General features: G+C 53.7%; 1 protein-coding gene across 1 annotated transcript in view; it reads right to left on the reverse strand.

Annotated features, from left to right (window-relative positions):
- NRBP1 (nuclear receptor binding protein 1) overlaps positions 1-19,405 on the reverse strand; it is a 34,238-nt gene extending 14,833 nt beyond the window's left edge. The window contains exons 1-7 of the mRNA XM_065630858.1: positions 19,324-19,405; positions 18,894-19,116; positions 6,032-6,154; positions 5,555-5,656; positions 5,372-5,461; positions 4,837-4,877; positions 3,427-3,521 (exon numbers count right to left, since the gene is read on the reverse strand). Coding sequence (XP_065486930.1) covers positions 3,427-3,521; positions 4,837-4,877; positions 5,372-5,461; positions 5,555-5,656; positions 6,032-6,154; positions 18,894-19,100 — 658 coding nt within the window. The 5' untranslated portion in view covers positions 19,101-19,116; positions 19,324-19,405. The remainder of the gene's footprint in view (positions 1-3,426; positions 3,522-4,836; positions 4,878-5,371; positions 5,462-5,554; positions 5,657-6,031; positions 6,155-18,893; positions 19,117-19,323) is intronic.
- Between the last annotated feature and the right edge of the window lie 456 nt (positions 19,406-19,861).

A 19,861-nucleotide genomic window follows, 5' to 3' on the forward strand; every position in this document is an offset into this window, starting at 1 on the left:
CCCCCAGTGCCCCCCCTGCGATGGGCAGGGACATCTGCACCAGCTCAGGTTGCTCAGAGCCCCGTCCAGCCTGGCCTGGGATGTCTCCAGGGATGGTTCAGCCACCACCTCTCTGGCCAACCTGGGCCAGGCTCTCACCACCCTCAGCACAAACAATTTCTTCCTCATGTCCGGCCTGAATCTCCTTCCTTTAGTTTAAAACCATCACCCCTTGTCCTATCGCAACAGGCTCTACTAAAAAGTCTCTCTCCATCTTTCTAACAAGCCCGCTTTAATCATTGAAGGCCACACTAAGGTCTCCCCGGAGCTTCTCTTCCCCAGCTGAACCCCCCAGCTCTCTCAGCCTGTCCTCCCAGCAGAGCTGTTCCAGCCTCGGGTCATTCCTGGGGCTCCTCTGGCCCCTCTCCAGCAGGTCCATGTGTGTCCTGTGCTGAGGCCCCAGAGCTGGCCCAGCACTGCAGGGGGGTCTCACCAGAGCGGGGCAGAGGGGCAGGATCCCCCCACACCTGCTGCTCACGGGGCTGGGGACGCAGCCCAGGACACGGGTGGTTTCTGGGCTGCCAGCGCACATGGCCGGGTCACGTCCAATGTCTCACCCCAGCACCCAAGTCCTTCTCCTGGGGCTGCTCTCCATCCCTGCAGCCCCAGCCTGGACTGATACTGGGGTTACCCCGACCCAGGTGCAGGACCTCACACTTGGCCTTGTTGAACCTCATGATGTTCACATGCCCCACTTTTCCAGCTTGTCCAGGTCCCTCTGGATGGATCTCGTCCCTCAGGTGTCTCCTGCACCACTCAGCTTGGCGTCACCTCCAGACTTGCTGAGGGTGCACTCGATCCCACTGTCTATAGTGTTAATGAAGACATTAGATAGTGCTGGTCCCAGTAGGGACCCCTGAGGGACACCACTTGTCACCGGTGTCCATCCAGACATAGCATTGCATGTGGACCCTATGAAAAAGCACATATAAAACATCTTGGACCTCCCACAAGGAAGATTTTCATCTGACCATAACTCCAGAAAACAGCTGGAACATTCCAGTCTCTGGGATCACCAGTGGCAAGCTCAAGAACTGTAGGTGTCACAGCACCGTGTTTCTGGCACCTCCTCGCCTAGTTGACAGAGGATGTTCTGCAGAATGCACCAGCAGCTTCCTTTCCCCAGATTTCTGCCCCACCTTCAGCCAGTATTCTCTTTTGCTCAAAGGGCAGAGGAGCTTTCAGGAGCGTAGCCCAGAAGGGTGCTGGGGACAGAGATGGTATCAAAGAGCTGACCACAGTGCAGTGAATCGTTGTTCCCCTTACATCTGTGAGAACAGCTGCCCCGCTTCTTTTAAGTACACACAGGGAAGTTTTCAGACACCAGCCAGCTGTAAGAAATAACAACGCGAAGCGATGAACACGGGCCTGACACCCTCAGTGACCCCAGAGCCACCATCGCTCCCGGGCCCTGACACGGAACAGCCGGTGTGGCTGCAGCCAGCAGCACCAGACACTCTCAAACACATCCAGCAGTCCTGGGGACACAGTTTTGACTTTCCGAGCTGGGTGGGCACTACAGGAATAAGAATACATTCTGCAACGTTGGCAGCTTTAACCCCAGCCTGCACCGGAGCCATGGCTTCCACATCTGAGGATTCCTCTTCTGACCACAAGCCCACTCACGCTCACTTCCTTTTCTAAGAACGGACAAGGATCTTCCAGATAAATCACTTCTCTTCTGAACACAAGGAGACAAAGGCAGCCTTCAGCTGTGGAGCAGGTTTTCTCAGGAGCAATGGCAGTGAAGCGCTGCTCCTGCAGTCACGTTCCCTGCACGTGTCCCTGCCGAGGACCCGCTGTCACTGCACAGACACCGCTGCGCTTTGAAAGAGTCAGTCTAATTGTCTAATTACCGCTGTCCCTCCCAACGTGCCCAACAGAAGCAAACTCTGTGGAACCAGAGGTGTAGCTGTGAGGCAACTGCTTGTGACCCACGCTCAGAGCCGCCTCTGGACGGCAGCGCAGGAGCCCGAACGATCTGGAGAACGTCACATCTGCTGGTCTGCAGAACCACCCGCTGGCAAAAAGCCACAGCTCCAGATACCAAATGCAAATGGTTCATTTTTACAAACAAAATGCTGGCTACCCATCAGAAAGATTGCAGTTGTGTAATACTTGTAAACTAAACTAGAAAGAGAAGGATCTCTTATGTACTCAAGTCTACAACAGATGTCCTGTAAGCAGCCTGGATCGAGTGCTGGGAGCCAGGTGTGTTGGCAGCATCCAGGTATCTGATGTGCACAACGCTTGGAAATTCCTGCCACCTGGGCCAAGTCAGATAAAGATAATAAAGTGAACTCTGCGATGTCATCAGCCCACGTGAAGAACAAAGTGTCACCACGTTCACAGGCGGATGGACACAGCGCTCCTTCTGCCATGACCCCATCTCCCTGCGGACAAGCGTGTGCCAGAGGTTTGTTATCGACAACAGAGACCCCGATTCCAGAACAAAGAGACAACAGAAGAGTTCTCTGATGGAAAGAAAAGCCACAGAGGTCTGTGGTTTATGAGAAGAGGATATTTTTAGATGACAGGCGAAGCAGAATATTCTTTCCCATATACTGTCAACATCAAACCAAGAATTCACACAAGTCTACAGGATGGCAAGTGTACACTCCTCCCGTTTCAGAATACCTGCAGAAGTCAGACAGAGAGCAAAACTGTCACTGCAAGGGTACACCAAGGTACAATGTAATGCATCCTGACTGCATCCTGACAGATTTGCAGGGACACAGGAACAGCAAAGGTGCAAAAAGCAGAGCATGCAAGGATGCACTGTGCTGCCAGAACCATCACTTCTAACTGAAGAAATCAAATATTTGGCACAGGTGGATGCCTGCCCAGGGCGTGTCTTTGCCAAGCGGCCCTGAGCGAGCTGGCGTCCTGAAGCGCAGGACAAAGTGGGTGACGCTGGACGAGGATGCCAGAGCAAGCAGCTTGCTGCAGCCAGTCTGTAACCTGGGTTATAAAAGCTGGCTGCTACAAGAAGCACTCGTGTGGCCTCAGTGGACACAGCTCTCAAAGCTCCACAATGCTGGGAAGAGAACTCTGTGTATTAACATGAGAAAGACTGCAGAGCAGATGAGTCCTGCGATAACATGCAGACAAAACTTGCAAGTTTTGACACCATTTCTCAGGTCAGTCCCTTGAGATCACAACCAGAGGAAGGGGCTCACAAGGAAACAGCACCCAGTGTCAGTCCTGCTCCTGAACGCGGTCCAGGCAAGAGTGAATTCACTACCAGCCTCTGGCCCGACTGATGTGGAGCTGGAGGAACATGGGTACACACGCACCTGTCCCACCAGATCACCCCCGAAGGATCAGCTGCCTTCTTCTGATGAGCACTTTGTCTCCTAGGCAAGGGTCTCCTCCAGCAAGGCTTACCTGACCCAATTTTGATGAGTCCGTTGTGCTGGATGAAGATGGTGTCGCAGGTCAGGTTCCCGTGGATGATCGGGGGGTCACAGGAGTGGAGGTAGCTGGAAATTGAGAACAGAGATGGGTGAGGAGACCGCCGAGGCCAGGAACGCCTCCGTCCCTTCCCTTCCATGAAACACCAGCAGAGAACAGGACGGCAAAGGGCACACGCCAGGGATTTACAATGGCAGAAGTGACAGTTAAATGACTGTACAGCAGCCTCTGGGCTAGGAGAGAATCATGAAAGTTAAGCAATTGTCTCTAACTGACAATCTCCAGAACATGGGGGAAAAGAGAAAGTTTTCCCTGATCAGTCTAAAGGGCACCAGGGGTAAAGAAACTACTTCATCCATGCCAATACTGCTAGGAGGGTGCTAAAAGGGTTCCAATTTCGTAGCAAAAATGCCAGAGCCTCACTGGCCCTACTCACAGAGCACCAAAAAGGCACTCAGTGCTGTACAACACAACTGGTCAGGTTTCCCAGCAGGCACAAATAAAGCTTTTTGGTGCTGGGGTCCCAGGTATATTTAAGGCTACTTGTTTTTGCACCTCGCTCTGCTTGGGTTTGTGATAGCAGCCAGCACAAATACGGACTTGTCAGCTCGCAAAAGTTTATCAGAACCCCAGTTATTCATCGACAGCTATATTTAGCCAAATGGCAACAGAATTTTCTCTATGGAGTGGGAGTTTTGTTCTGACATCTGGGTTGTTTTTCCAAGGCTGTTATTAGCTACACACCAGCTCTGGCTCAGGCAGAGAAGAGTCTTTAAAACCAAAATTAAAACCCCCTACATTCTATTCAACTGGGTTGCACTAAGATGGCTGCAGAAGATCTGGATCATCGAGAAATGTATAGATCCACATACACTTCTAACAATATCACACCACAATAATTCTGAATCCACTGCATGCTACAGAGCTGCACCTGCCAAGACTAAGAAAATGGTAAGTTTTCCTCACTCTTCTCACGTGAAGTTTAATTTATTTGAGACTTCTTTGCAACATCCCCTTGGCCATGGTTAGATCCAGGTTATAAAGCTGGATACTCTGGGGAGCTCCCTGATGCTCAACTCCTGCACTCCCTACAGTATCAGTCACAACTGCTGAGATGGAAACTCCACATTGCACCCGTCTCTCTATTCTAGGGGCTTCAGCACTGTCTAGCTGAAGCCTGTGGGATGTTACAGGGCGCGCAGGTGACACTGCAGACCATGACTGCGATAAGAATCAGGCTGGGTGACAAAGTGCTCTGCACGCTCCGTTCCACGAAGCTTGTGAATGCTTGGCAGCACGTATGTTTACAGCTTTTGATACTCTAGCACAGGAGAGGCTCCATTTACACAGACGGCTGGACCGCGAGATCAGCAACTGGCGTACCTGAGAGCAGAGAGGATCTGGGTGCACCATCGCTTCCAGGCCTGCAGACACAGGAAAAGGACACAAGTCATTCAAGGGGTGAATCCGCAGTTGTGCGACTCACAGCACATCCACACGCAGGAACGCAGGCTCTGTTCTGTGGCTTTACCCAGTACAGGGGGGTACAAAGCCAGAACTCGGAGGATCAGTTGTCTCATGCTCAGTTTAGTTTGTACAACGTGTGTACGGGTCAAGAAACATGCCTCCCCTCCCAGCTCCTCTCAAGCACAGACATCCTCCCTCTGTCCTGCACACATGGAAAGGGACCTGCCTGTCACACCACATGCACACAGCTGTGGAATTGCTGGAAACAAAGCAAGTAGCACAGAGCAGCTGACCCGGAGAACCTGCAACTGATCTCGTTTACAGTAACAAAAAGGAACTGCAGCCACAGGTTGTCACCAGGGTGCCTTCTCATCAGGATCCTCTGCTGAAACAGCTTCCCAGAGGCTGATGGCGCTAAGTGAAAATAGGCATACATGAAAAAAAGAGTTACCTTCTCATTCATAGTTTTGTGGTTTTTCTTTGTCTTCTTCAGGAACTGTTTCAAGCTCCCTGAAGACATATATTCAGTGATGAAGATCACCTGCGGGAACAGTACAAGACGTTACCCCCTGCGTCACTAATTACTTGTAGGACACACAGTGAGGAAACCCAACAGACCGCTCACTGTACTTACCCTGGCCTTATTCTCCTTCACATCAGCCCAGTATTTGTGAAACTTCACTATGTTCAGATGTTCCAGCTGAATTAAGTTGTCAAACACCGCTTTAACTTTTTCCTTAACAACAAAAAGATGAAGACATGTTACATCAGAGACCACATCAGCCCAGATCTTACTTTCTTCTTAGGTCTTGGTCCCCTTCAACAACACTGTACATGTTAAGCTCCTACGCTAAGAACAAACAGCATCCAATTCCACCCTACACAGCACCTTGGCTGAGCACGGCTTGATCAGCACAAGGGCCCGTGGAAACAGCACAGCAGTTCTCCATCACATTTTCTGCACAGGCCAGGCTGAAGCTGAAGTTGCCCCCTGGAGCAGCACAGTGCTCCAAACCCAGCCACTAACCCACACAAAAGGTCACCAGCACCCACAACCCCACCCCGGCGCACGGGGAGTTTCCACGTCTTGTTGGGAAACACATCGACTTACCTCCTGAAGCTTGAAGTTCTTCCGCTCGGAAAACTGAACCTCGTTCCACACGACCTCCACACCCTCCTCGGTGTCCATGGCCAGGTAGGCGCTGTCGATCCCGGGGACGTTGCGCTGGTTCACCTGCCGGCAGGGACGGACACACAGTCAGTCCAACCTGGCGAGACCCGATCGTTACCACGCACCCTTCGTTTGAGCAGTAAGAACTTTGCTCGTTAACTTTTTACTAAATGAGCATTCCGGGACAGGATTGCGCACTTATATTTCAGGAATGGAACATACCCAAACCTGAGTACGTTGTAGGCCACATAAGCAGAAAACCTGGGCACATTTGAGGGAAAATTTCTTTTGCATAAAGGCTGTTTTGTAGTAAACGCTGCCTTTGGGCAACAACCCATTAGATTTTTATGTTTTATGATACCCATAGTTCATTTGACCACCCAAAAAACCCTCCAACCATACAAAAGGGATATGAAAAAAGTCTCAAGAACTCAGATATAACTTTCTGCAGAAATTTTCTGAAAGGTGATAAGACAGAACTCAAGAGAGGAAACTAATGCAAGCAGAGAGGAACGACGGGAAAGCTGCAGGTTGAGAACAGCCTTAGGAATGGATTACACAATTGAAACTGCTGCAGTAATTAGTTAATAAATGCAAAAGTTAACCCAGCACAAGGACATCCACACCTGATATTGAAGATGCAGATCAGCCCTAAGAAAACAACAAAGTAAGGGGAGGGACCCGACAAAGCCGGAGTTTAAAGCAGAGCACAAGGACGGCTGGGGCAGTACCCAGTGCTAGGAGACCTCCATCGGTATAACAACAACTCTGCTCCCAGCAAAGTTTACCATAATATTGTTTTTCCTCAGATATGTATCAGCACCCAAAGATGTACAAACCCGTTCCTTCCTCCAACACCGGGAGCATCTCGCTGTCTGTAAAGCGTTTTACACGCTCTGACTGGCACAGCAGGTTCCAGCAGGGCTAAAGCCCTGCTGCACCACGTCAAACTGGACTCCCACCTCAACGTGCTTCGAGCGGAGAGAGGGTGGAATTTACCTTTTAATTGCCAATCACCAACCACTGCCAGTCACCACCAACCGGGCACATGCCCAGAACTGCTTCGCTGTTCCTCCCCCGAGGTAAAAGCTGATCCAGAGGCTTGGCGGGCAAACCCCGGCTCACATTCACCCACGTCACCGCAGAGTCCTGGGCATCGCGCAGCTTCTCCCGCTCATACCGCGTCCCCTTCCCGCCGCTCAGCACCCACTGCTGGGAGCTCCCCCACACATACAAGGGCTCCCCCAAGAGCCCCTTCCCCCTCGGCAGCCGCTTTTAACAAAACGCATTTACTCCCTTTCAGGTACAGCGTTATGGTTACGAGAACTGACCGGAGTGTTCTGCCACCCACAAAACTTATTTAAACACCATGTGTAGGAAATAACTACTGAAAACACAATACTAACTAATAAAACTAAGAGAAAGAAATCAGTTTCCAATGGACAGTGCTTTTAACTCTGGTAGACTAGTACAGACTAACATTATCCAGCTGGTCAGACTGGAATGCAAAAGCCAAGGCTGTATTTATAAAGAATAAGGACTAACACGGCGAAGGGCCACATACACATAAGAATTGTGAGCAGAGAAACAAGTCCACTGCGGTAATACATTTACTGCTGTGCAATATCAACTTTAAAAGTTCGCATTATAAACATCTGTCAATTGGACTCCAAACCGAGAGGTGCCGCTGGCTCTCTTGAGGGACAAGAGCCCTTGCAGGGGGATCTGGGCAGAGTGGAGCGCTGGGCGATCATCAACGGCGTGAGCCGCAGCCAGCGCAAACGCGGGTTCTGCCCGGGAGGGGGTGACGCCGGCACCAGCCTGAACCGGGACCGGTGGCCGCGCAGCGCTGCAGAGCGGACCTGGGGCTGTGGGCAGCAGCTCGGCAGGAGCCAGCGGCCAGCCCGGGCACCACGGGGACAAACCGCGTCCCGGGGACACCAAACAGCCCCACCAGCACCAAAGGGATTGTGCCCTGTGCCCTGTGCCGGGCCCCACGGCTGGAGAGGGACGGGAAGGTCCTGGGACGTGTCCCAAGGAGGGGACGGAGCTGGGGAAGGGCTGGAGGGAGCGTCCCCTGAGGAGCAGCCGATGCCCCGAGCCTGTGGGTGTTTGAGAGGTGTCTGAACAGCCCCCGCGATGACCCGCTGCGGCTGCGGGCAGCGCCACGGCCGGGCAGTGAGCACACGATCCTGCGAGCTCCCTTCCAGCTGAACTCTTCTATTCCGCACCGCCAGCAGCCTGGCAGCTTAGACCGACAGCCCATCCACGCAGGTGGCATTCTTTTTATGAACTTCCAAGGGAATCCTAACAGACCCAACAAAATCCAATATTCTGAAATTGCAGATGACACTAGAGTGATAAATGAGAGCAGTATAACTAGAGTGATACAGATTGATCAGTAAATTGAGTAGTATGTTATTGTCAGAAAACCAGACACAACGGGGTGACATCGATAGGAATAAGGAATATAGGCCATAATTATATAAAGACAGCCTGAGCTACAGAAAATAACTATTGAAAGCAATCACAGAGACAAGTGGCTTAGCATGAACAATGCTGTACCCTTCCCGCCCCTCACCCCCTGCATAAGTGAGGGGTGAAAGGTCCAAGATTTAAGGACATAATCATCATATTTATCATAATAACGTGATTTTCTCTCTCTCCATATATACATATATATATATATACACACACACTGATACTAGCATCTAAATACCTGGCCAGGCCTGTTATGTTTCATCATTAAAGAAAGCTGAAAGACATTAATTCCTTCAAATTTTAGTATAAAAACGTCTCAGGGATGACAGTAGTGTAAGAACACCTAGTACAATTAATAAAGCCGAATGCCAAAAGTCATTAAGTTTTGAAAGGTTTTACCCAAGTCCCCAGACAGCAGAAAGGCAGGTGTGTGTTAGTGTTGCAGGTAAAGTCATGCCCACCGACACCCAGGGGCCCACGCGTCCCTGCGTCTGTTCCTCCGTCTAACCTCTGGCCCCATAGCACGGGGAACGCGGGGCAGGGGCTCTCCTCACTCTGCCCCATAGCACGGGGAACGTGGGGCAGGGGCTCACCTCGCTCTGCCCCATAGCACGGGGAACGTGGGGCAGGGGCTCACCTCGCTCTGCCCCATAGCACGGGGAACGTGGGGCAGGGGCTCACCTCGCTCTGCCCCATAGCACGGGGAACGTGGGGCAGGGGCTCACCTCGCTCTGCCCCATAGCACGGGGAACACGGGGCAGGGGCTCTCCTCGCTCTGCCCCATAGCACGGGGAACGTGGGGCAGGGGCTCTCCTCACTCTGCCCCATAGCACGGGGAACACGGGGCAGGGGCTCTCCTCGCTCTGCCCCATAGCACGGGGAACGTGGGGCAGGGGCTCTCCTCGCTCTGCCCCATAGCACATGGAATGTGGGGCAGGGGCTCTCCTCGCTCTGCCCCATAGCACGGGGAATGCGGGGCAGGGGCTCTCCTCGCTCTGCCCCATAGCACATGGAATGTGGGGCACGGGCTCTCCTCCCTCTGCCCCATAGCACAGGGAACGTGGGGCAGGGGCTCTCCTCGCTCTGCCCCATAGCACGGGGAACGTGGGGCAGGGGCTCTCCTCGCTCTGCCCCGAGTTCCCGCAGCTTTGCCAAGACATTTGGGACCAACCGGTTCAACCTGTTGAATTTTCAGTGCTCTTTTGTGACCCAGACCAAAAGCTGCCCATGGGCTGTGCTGATGAAAGGACAAAAGACTGGCTCAAATAAAACACTCTGTGTTCCCACAGATAGTGTATTATTTTACTCTGAAGTGTACGCAGACCAGTCAGCCTTCCATCCATGAAGGAAGATGTTTTTTAACTGAGCTCAGTTTTGCAGGAATTTTTGAAGTAAGGCAGAGGAAACAGTTCCACAGCCACAAGAAATTGACAGCAGAAACACCAATGCAGCTCTTTGTCCATATCAACAACAGCTTAAGAAACTCAAGAAGAGTGTCAAGTGAAGTTAAGTAATTAGAGAGGAGTGGAGGAAAGAGATTTAAATGCTGTTACTCCAAGGCATAACTTAGCTCTAAGGGAAAAGAGTTTGGAGGATATATTCCCCTTAAGCAGGTTATTCCAATTGTCCAATGCAGATTTTTTCCATGGCTGTCAAACATCTGGATATCTATCACTGAAAGGACAGAGACTTTTGGAGAGACGTTCTGTAGTTCACATGATCTGTCGATTAAAAAAAAAATACAGCCTAAGTCGCAAGTGACAGCAATTATCTACAATTACGAAAAAATGTATAAAAATTGGAAAAAACCCACAATAATTAGAATATCAGTACGGAATGAAATGCATATTGAAGAAGAGATCAGGACTGGCAGCGCATTAGGCCAAACGCTTACAGAAAGCAGTATATCTGGTGGAGAGTAGCATGAATTTGTTAGAGCTCTGGCCACTTGCTTAGGCCAGAGAACAAGACCAAAGCTCTGCTCAGCCAGCCTGGCAGAAGCCTGAGAACAGAGATAATGCACCTAGGATGTAACTGGACCACAGAAGATCAGGAATTCTCATTGAACTGCAACACACAAAGCAGCCTATTTACCAACACAAAGAGGAACAAAAGCAGCTGTCTCGGAGATTTGAAGCTAATCTAGAGCGGAACAAAAAGATCCACTGCAGGCAAAAGGAAAAGAAATCCAACAAAACAAAGCAGCAAGACTGCTTCATGTTCCAATTAAACCAACAGCATCTGCCTTTGCAATTGTGTTCATGGTAGTAAAACACTGGAAAGACATTGATTCAAAAGGAAAATGAAAATAACTAGTGTAATACAACACTCTCAAGGAAAGGAAATATCAATGATTACCATGGCTATACAAAGCAATCCATACAGCAATCAAAAGTATAAGAAAATCTGGCCATCACCAACGCAACAGTTGGTCCTTCCAGACAGGTACAGGCTGGAACGAGTTTGTCTACGAGGAGCCTAAAGGGACAGATACTTCATCTCATCGGTGCTCTGAAATACGAGTCAGTTCAGCATCATTGAGTCGGGGGAGGCAAAGGATCCCCGTCCTTAACACCCAGAGGGAAACAGACACAGCAGAGAAAAAAAGTGAGTGAGTGGGGAAAAACCCCAATATCCTGCAAACCAAAGCTGCTCAGCCGCGCAGCAGGAGGGTTACGGTGACCCAGCGGCACCTCGGGCATCACCTGCACCGGGATCAAAGCCCCGCCGCACACAGGACACCAAGGACGGTCCCGGCACAGCCAGTTGTGTCCCTGGGGACAGCTGGAAACACAACCGACCTGGGGGTCAGGAGCCATCGGTGCTGAGCCTGGGGCAGAGAACTCAGGTGAGAACACCGCCCACCCGAGGGGAAACCGGCCAGGATGAACCCCAGGTCAGCTGCAGTCACAGAATCACAGAACATCCTGAGCTGGAAGGACCCACAGGATCAGAGTCCAGCTCCCGTCCCTGCACAGGACACCCCACAGCTCACACTGTGTGTCTGAGGACGTTGTCCAGTCTCTTCTTGAACACTGTCAGGTTGGGGCCGTGACACCTCCCTGGGGAGCCTGTTCCAGTGTCCAGCACCTCTGGGTGAAGAAACTTTTCCTCATGTCCAACTGACCCTCCCTGGCACATCTTCTGCCATTCCCTGGGTTCTGTCACTGGTCGCTAAAATCAGGGATTACAAGAAAAGGGACAGAAAATGCCATAAGAATTGGTACTCTGCTGTAAGTACAAATCCTCAATAGGCTTGTAAAAATCATTCATGGCACACAGAATACAAAGAGACAGGAATTATTTCATGTTTCCAGTAATATAAGAGCAAAAAAGCAGCCAATGAAGTGATCAAACAACATATTTTAAAGAGAATTATAAGGAAGCACTTGAGCCTGACATATATATATATATACAAAATATATAAAATAAATTGTAAAGCTGGCTACCATGAGATATATATCAGAAGTAAAAATGGCTGCAAGTTGAAATTAAACTGAAACGTGCATTTGTAGCTACTAAATACAATAGTCCTCATAGACCACCTGGCTCAAATTTCCTCAACTCCTGACTATTGTGAGGACGTGTCACAGGAAAACACCTCAGTCTTTTTTCCATCCCTCTGCTGTTCACTTTCTTGTTTGGTGGTTTAACAGCAGAAGCTCTGGCTCTGCCACCTAAACATGAAAAAGCTAGAGCAAAATTCCACAGATTCACAAGATATTCATTTTCTGTTACACATTTTCTCTCTGTTCCTGCTGCTGCTGTAACCACAATTTTTGAAGTTGTATTTTTCCACCTTCTGCAGTGTAACGGTTGTTCACTCATCTCCAGACAGAGCTGCAGAGTGTCCCTGCAGGAACCAGCCAAAAAAGCTTCACCAAGCTGCTGTGGAAGGACCTGTGGGTGAGGGCGATCCCAAGCAGAAGCGAGAAGGGGCGGTGACCAGGGAACGCAGCGGGATGGAACACGGACACCGCGAGCAAGCAGGTCATTGTCCCGCGAGGAACACCCACCCCGGCAGCTCAGCACCGCTCACCCGGACAGGAGAGAAGGAACAACCAGCACCGCTCACCCGGACAGGAGAGAAGGAACAACCAGCACCGCTCACCCGGACAGCAAGTGCCAGCTGTCTGTCACCATCACCGCGCAGGGACAGCATGGTCTGCAGACAAAGGCACAATTCCCTCCAGGTCCTGCAGTGCCCATCTCATTCGAGCACATCTCAAGGGTTCATTCCTCCCAGGAAGCCCCCAGATGAGCCAATAAAAATGTTAAAATGCTGCATGTACTCTGTCTTGTCTCTTCCCAATGGCCAGGTAAAATCATAAAAACTACTGCATGGCAGTAGCTGGAAAAAAAAACAGGTCTGTTGCCAAAGGCTGTTAGAAAGCTGGCAGCCCTCCCAACACCAGTTTGCTTTGAGAACCTCTGCAACCCATCCCCTCTGCAGCAGCAATATCCAAAGCTCAGAGCATCTCAAACGCCACCTTTCCAAAGAACGACGCCTCATTTTCCAGCATACAGAAACTCAGATGTGTGATGGGAAAAGAAAGGCCGGTGCTTATCTTTTACTGCCTCAGTGAGTTTTCTTCCTGTCACAACAGTGTCTAAGAAATCAGACTCGGGCTTCAGAGAATCCAAACACCCATTGGCATCTTCTGTCTCCTTGAAGAAATGTAAATCCAGAGGTGCAAAAGCCATCAGCTGCCTCCAGGTGAAAAATTATTTCATAGAATCATTTCAGTTGGAAGAGACCCTCAGGATCATTGAGTCCAACCATAACTTAACTCTAGCACTGCCCCATGTCCTGAGAACCTCATCTCCGTCTGTCCAACCCCTCCAGGGATGGTGACTCCAGCACTGCCCTGGGCAGCCTGTTCCAATGCCCCACAGCCCTTTGGGGAAGAAATTGTTCCCCAGATCCAACCTCAGCCTCCCCTGGCGCAACTTGAGGCCGTTTCCTCTGGTCCTGGCGCTTGTTCCTGGGGAGAAGAGAAACTAAGACTCCCACTAGGAGTGAAAAGACAACAAAGAGGTAAAATAAAGTTGCAGTAGATCCAGAATTTCATTTAATGTCTTTCTGGGCTCAGGTCCTCGTAAACCACAGCTCCTTCCTTAACATTTCATAGTGTTAGTGTGGATACAGAGCGTATGTAAGCCCGAGCACTAAAACCTAGCTGTAACCTCCAGCCATGAAGGGCCCTGAAGGGCTGGGAACCGCCTATTCCAGTGCCAGCAAGGTCCTTCCCAAGAAAAGAAGCGAACTAACGGCAGTGCAGTAAGGACAATGGTGCCACCTATATGAATTCTCTGGACTTCCAGCAGTGCTGTACAATGCAGCACAGCGGGACTGAACCCCGAGCTCCGAAACACCCCAGGCACAGATCCGCACCTGACCCGACCCCCAGGCCCATGCGGAGCTTCACCATCTGCCTGTGTCTGCGTGCCGGGGCGAGGAGGCTGAGGTACCGTGCCGTCCATCCAGCTCACCCAAGCGTGGAGAATACAGACAGGAAACAAGAGTTAACACAGCAACCACAGGACCTGCAGACACGCTCACGTACGAAGGATTTGTCTCCAGGGATGAGGCAAAAATGAACCTCTCCATCTCAGCAGTCACTGAAGTGGGGGCACAACATGGAAAGTGCTCCGGCAGCTGAGCTTGCAAAAAAGTTAGTAATATGTCAAGCACGGGACAATAATCAGGCAAAGACAAGGTCACTTATTTCTCAAGGGAGGTCGTTCATGGCTAGCAAGAGCTCAAACATCACCCCAGAAATCAGCCCAGGGATTTCCGGATCTGCAGGGAAGAAGCACAACCCGCACGGCTGCAGCTGCACAGGACAGAGCGAGTTCCAGTTCCAGCCGAGGGAGTGGGCCCCAGCAGGGCCGCAGGGACGGACGGGCTCTCCCACTGATCTCGAGCAGCTGGGCACATCCCCAGGGAGAGGACAAAGGTGTTTGCCCTCTCTCCCGCTCTCCTTTCTCCTGTCAGTGACGGGCTCCCCATCCTCGCGGCGCTGGTGGAGCTGCCCCGGACCGCAGAGGGTGCCCCATGCAGCCGAGCCCGCTGGGCCCCTTCCCCCTGTAACCCCCACAGACACGCTCACACCTGAAGGGAACCTGTTTGCTCCCACGTCCACACCACCATACAGCTTCATTCAATAGGCTGTTCACTAAGCACATTACAAAGACATTTATAACAACAAATTATATATATATACTACTATATATAACAAAATATTTATAATAAAGTCTTGGCTCGTGCAATCACAGGGTGTTTTCTCACCCAGAGAGAAACCCGGTCAATAGCCGCTGTTGAACACAGGACGAACCACAGGCCCATCTCAGTCTGCGAACGGTTCAGTCCCTGCCACTAACAGGAGCTGGCCAGGCCCAATGCAGTAACAACAGGCTGAAAATTAAAAAGATTCTGCTGCAGCAGAGCACAAGATTTCCTACACTCACATTTGGGCCCCTTTTGTGCCTGGTCTGTGTAGCTCCCAGGGACAGGAGGCACCGAGCCCCAGCTCTCGGTTTCAGGTTTCATACCAGTCAGTGGCACGAGTCTAAAAACAAACTGCATGTTGCTGCAATCCATCTCTATTGAGAAGCTTCTATTCCTAGGAGGCATAGCAGGTAATTCTGAAGATATTTGGTCAACCAGGAAAAATAAATTATGCACGCATGCTGACTGAAGAAAGAGGATGGCGTGTCACACAGGGACAGCTGAAAAAAGAGGTTTTTGTCAGGGAGAAAAGCCAAAAGGAACAAGGCAGGTACAAGCTTGGAGACCCTGTCAGCCCCAGTCTCTCCCTCCCGTGACTCCCCCAACCTCAAGCTGGGGTCCTTCTTCTGCCCCCTCCTCGAGGAGACAGTGTCAGACTGGACAGGAGGAAGCTCTTCATTATCGAGGGGGTGACAAACCCTGGGACTGGCTGCCGGGAGAGGCGGCTGATGCCCCGAGCCTGTGGGTGTTTGAGAGGCGTCTGAACAGCCCCCTCAATGACCCGCTGCGGCTGTGGGCACGGCCATGGCCGGGCAGTGGGAACAGAGGACGCTCCCTCCAGCCCTTCCCCAGCTCTGTCCCCTCCTTGGGACGCGTCCCAGGACCTTCCCATCCCTGTCCAGCCATGGGGCCCTGCACTGGGAACAGGGGACAATCCCCTTGCTGCTGGCTGGGCTGTTTGGTGTCCTCAGGACATGGTTTGTCCCCATGGTGACCCGGGCTCGCCGCTGGCTCCTACCGAGCTGCTGCCGACAGCACCGGGTCCGTTCTGCAGGGCTGCTCTCCCAGTTCAGACTGGTGCCTGGTGTTGTTTACCCTCCAAGAACCAACACATTTTCAGTTATATCAGTTCATACAGCTTAGCCTGGGCTGCTGTAGCCAAAATATGACCACGTAATTCCCAGTCTTGCTAACCTGATTGCACTAACAGTTGAAACTTTTCTCCTACCGCCCAAGACAGCCTGTGGCTCTGGGCACGAACCGCGCACACAGCGCGATGCACCGAGAACCGGGCACCGGCCGCTGCGCTGCACATGACCCGGACCGCTGCAGCGGAACAAAACCGGAGCGAGTGGCGGCGGCTCCGGGCAGGAGTCCGGCACAGGGAGCAGCGCTCCGGCAGTTCCGCTCCGCTCCCCGGCCCGGACACGGGCCCCGCTCCGCTCCCCGGCCCGGACACCGGCGGAGCCGCCGCGACACGAGGGCCAGGGCGTTGCTGGGCGTGGCCAAGGCAGGACCAGCCTATGGGAGCTGGCGCTGGTGATGTAACGCTGAGCGCCCCCTGCCATTGGCTGACGCAGCTGTCCTTCGGGAGGCCGCCCCGCCCCGCCAGCGGCCCGTCCCGGGTCCCCCCGCTCCCGGTGGCTCCGCCCCGCGCCGGGCGCCCCGGAGGCGGCAGAACGGGCGGGCCCGGCGGGGAGCGGCTGCCCAGCGCCGGGAGCGGGCCGGGCACGGCCGCCGCGGGCCGCTCGGGGCCCAGGGCCCGCCGGGAGGCGCTGGCGGGCGCCGGGCGAGCTCGGGAACCGCAAATCTGCGGATTTGGGGAAACCCGCCCACAGCCACAGCCCCGGGCCCACAGCCCCTGCGACACGTCACCCTGCTCTAGGGAGCTGATTACAAACAGTCTACGGCTGTTAATTTTTTTTTTTTTTTTTAAGTGAGGCTATTCCATTTCCAAATGTCTGCCCAAGTGCACAACTCGCAGCAAGCGGCACACGGGGAGCACTGGCCCACACGTACTGCACGCCAGCCGCTGTGTTCTCTCCAGTTCATCACCTTAAACTGTTCCCAAGACAGCCGCCTCACTCCGCGCCCAGAGAGGGTATCGCTGAGACGAGGAATCGGGGCTGCACCACGGGGAGGGGGCGGCACGTCCCTTTTCCTAAACACGTCCTTGCTGCCGCAGGCGCCAGCAGCCGCCTGTCTGCAGGGCTGCGGGCCCGGAACACCAGCGTGGGCTGCGCCGTCACCGCGGCCACGCACGGGGACCCACACGGGAACCCACAGCCCCGCACGGGGACCCGTGCCGGGCGGGACACGAGGGTGCTCGGAAAGCAAGGCTGGTATCCCAAATACATCAGTGCCACTCCACAGGCTGGGGCCCAATCAAGCCACAAATTTGCATGCAAAATTATGAGACAAACCAGAATTTAACTGCTGGATGTGTTTTTCACACATGTGAGACATACGGCTCACAGGTGGGCAACAGCAGCCGGCGCAGGTCAGACACCATCAGCACTTCCCGCGGGGAGGCCCTGCAGCCCCAACGGGCAAAGGCTCCAGAATCCGAGACCTCGAGCTCACTCCAGGTCAGTCAACAACTGTTTTGTGGCCTTCACCAGCCACTCCTCTACCTGCAAGGTGAAACGAAGCCAACCCACCTCACACACAAAGGCCTCCAAACCCACCTGCCACTCCCATCCTCGAGCTAGAACACTAATTTAGCCATCCCAAAATGTTAAGGAACTTACTGTGTTTGGGCCTTAATTTGTCTGCAGATGGAGAAACTGAAATCCAAAGAAAATACCAGAGCCTACCAAACCTCACTTTTTGTGTAGGAGAGTACAGAAAAGCCTAGAAGGAATTTTACCTTTCTGTGTCACAATGATCTCTATTAAATAAAACATACTGAAAAGACTGCACAAACTAAACACCAGCTTTGTTCCCCAACATGTGCCAATTCAGCACAGATCCCAGGAAAAAGCACATCACGTTACCGTAAGGAACATATTGTGGTGGATGTAATTAAAGCTTCATAGCGATACTCCCCCCATTGCAACCCAAACCGAATAGCTTCACCAGAAAAGGCACTTTCTTACTATACCACACTGGGATTGGGCTAACAAAACCAGGACAGCTTTCAGGCAAGAAAAGGTACAAAACTGTGGGAATACTTGACCTTACTTTGACCTCCATATTTGCATCAGAATAAACGATTTCCACTACCACCAGAGCCTGAACTATCCTGTGTCTACAATAACGGATAAAGCAGATGAACCTCTATGCTTAGCCCCGATTTGGGCGAGAAAAGCTCCATCAGCACTTGTGCCACAGCGCTGGAGCTGACACTTGCTGTCATTCAGCAGCTCCCACAGCACACAGCTTGCCCAGTCAGAGCAGGTTCCACTGAGCCAGCATGAAGCAGAAACCAGTTTGTGGAGACAGCCTCAGTAAGATAAGCAGAGCACAGCAGAGAGTGGAAAATGGGAGAGGTCCAGAACAACGAGATCTAATCTACAGGAGGATTTGGATATATGCACCAAGAAGTGGATGTGAATCGGACAAGCCAAGAAACAAGTCTGCATGAGCTGACTATGCTTTTCCTAATTGAAGACTTTAAAGCAAACCAGAATTCAAAGCGGATGAGCCTGGGTAACTGGCTGCCTCTGCAGCAGGTGCTGTTCCCTTCACACTCCCTTAGAACACCAAGGGCTCTCTAGTCATCGCTCTGTTATTCCTGGAGCAAAAGAGCTGCGAAACAGACGCACACAGAGGCGCAGGAGCCAGTCCCTGCTGGCCCAGTAGCAGCAGCTGCCCTGACACCGCCCGTGTGCGGGGCTGCGGCAGCACGGACGTACAGGGAGCAGAACGGCCACACTCCGGCCTCCGCATTCCCGACCCCGAGGACAGACAGCCCCGCGGCCACATCCATCACCCTGCCACCCCCGGAGCGCGCCGGCCCCTCGGTGGGGCGCGGGCTGACCCGGGGACAGCCGGGCAGCAGGACTGGCACCCGCCCGGGCCCCGCACCCCGCCCGGGGCTCCCCCCGCGGCCCGGCGGTTCGGCCCGGGACCAGCCCCGGCACTCACCTCCTCGCGCCGCTTCTGCCAGCGGCCGCACGGCGACTCCTCGAGGATCTCGGACTCGTCCTCGCTCTCCTCCTCCTCCTCCTCCTCCGGCGGCGCCGCGGACGCCACCGGCGCAGACACTGAGGTCATGCCCGGGCCTGACGACGCGGACTCTGGTTTGGAGTCGGAGCCGCTGCTCGGCACCTGCTTGGACTCGCCCTCCGACATGCTGCGGTGGCACAACCTGCGGGCCGGAGGCGCGGCCGTGAGGCGAGGCGAGCCGGCCGGGGGACCAGGCCGGACCGGGCCGCGCCCGCCGGGCCTGTCAGCCGGGGCCGCGCCCCGGGCCTGCTGGCGGCGCCCGACCGAGCCGGTTCCGGCCCCAGGCGGCGGAGGGCAGCACGAGGACACAGCGAGGGGTGGAAGCGGGGGGCCGGGGCCGCGCACTTACCGGGCTCGCCCGGCACCTCCCGGTCCCAAGCGCGTCGCTCGTCCGCAGACGGGCCGTGGCCGCCAACCGCCGCGCTGCGTAACGCGCCGTCCGGGGCGGGGCCTCCGGCCCGACGGCCAATCAGAGCCCGGGAACGTGTCGTCAGCCTCCGCTCATTGGCCGGTGGGCGGGGCTCCGGCGTACAGCACACGATAGGGGGCGCCCGGGCGCTCACTGCGTGAAGGGCCGCGAGGCGGCGACGGCGGGGCGGCGCGGTCCCGTGCGATGGCCAATGAGAGCCCGGCAGAGGGCCGGTGGGCGGGGCTAAGGTTATATAGGGCGGTGGGCGCTCCGGGGCCTCGGTGTGTGGGAACGGGGGCCGCGGGGGTCCCTGCCTGGGGCAGCCGGGCCGCGCTGTGGGGCTGCTCTGTCCCGGCTGCGCGGCACAGGCAGGCGCCGCACCGCCCGTCCCGAGTCCCCTGCGCCCCCCTCCTGCCATGTGATGAGTGTGCTCGGAGCGCGGCTCTCTGGGACGGCTACCGCCTCCCTCCCCCTGCGG

Source organism: Caloenas nicobarica, chromosome 3 (genome assembly GCF_036013445.1).
Source record: "Caloenas nicobarica isolate bCalNic1 chromosome 3, bCalNic1.hap1, whole genome shotgun sequence".
Taxonomy (NCBI): Eukaryota; Metazoa; Chordata; class Aves; order Columbiformes; family Columbidae; genus Caloenas; species Caloenas nicobarica.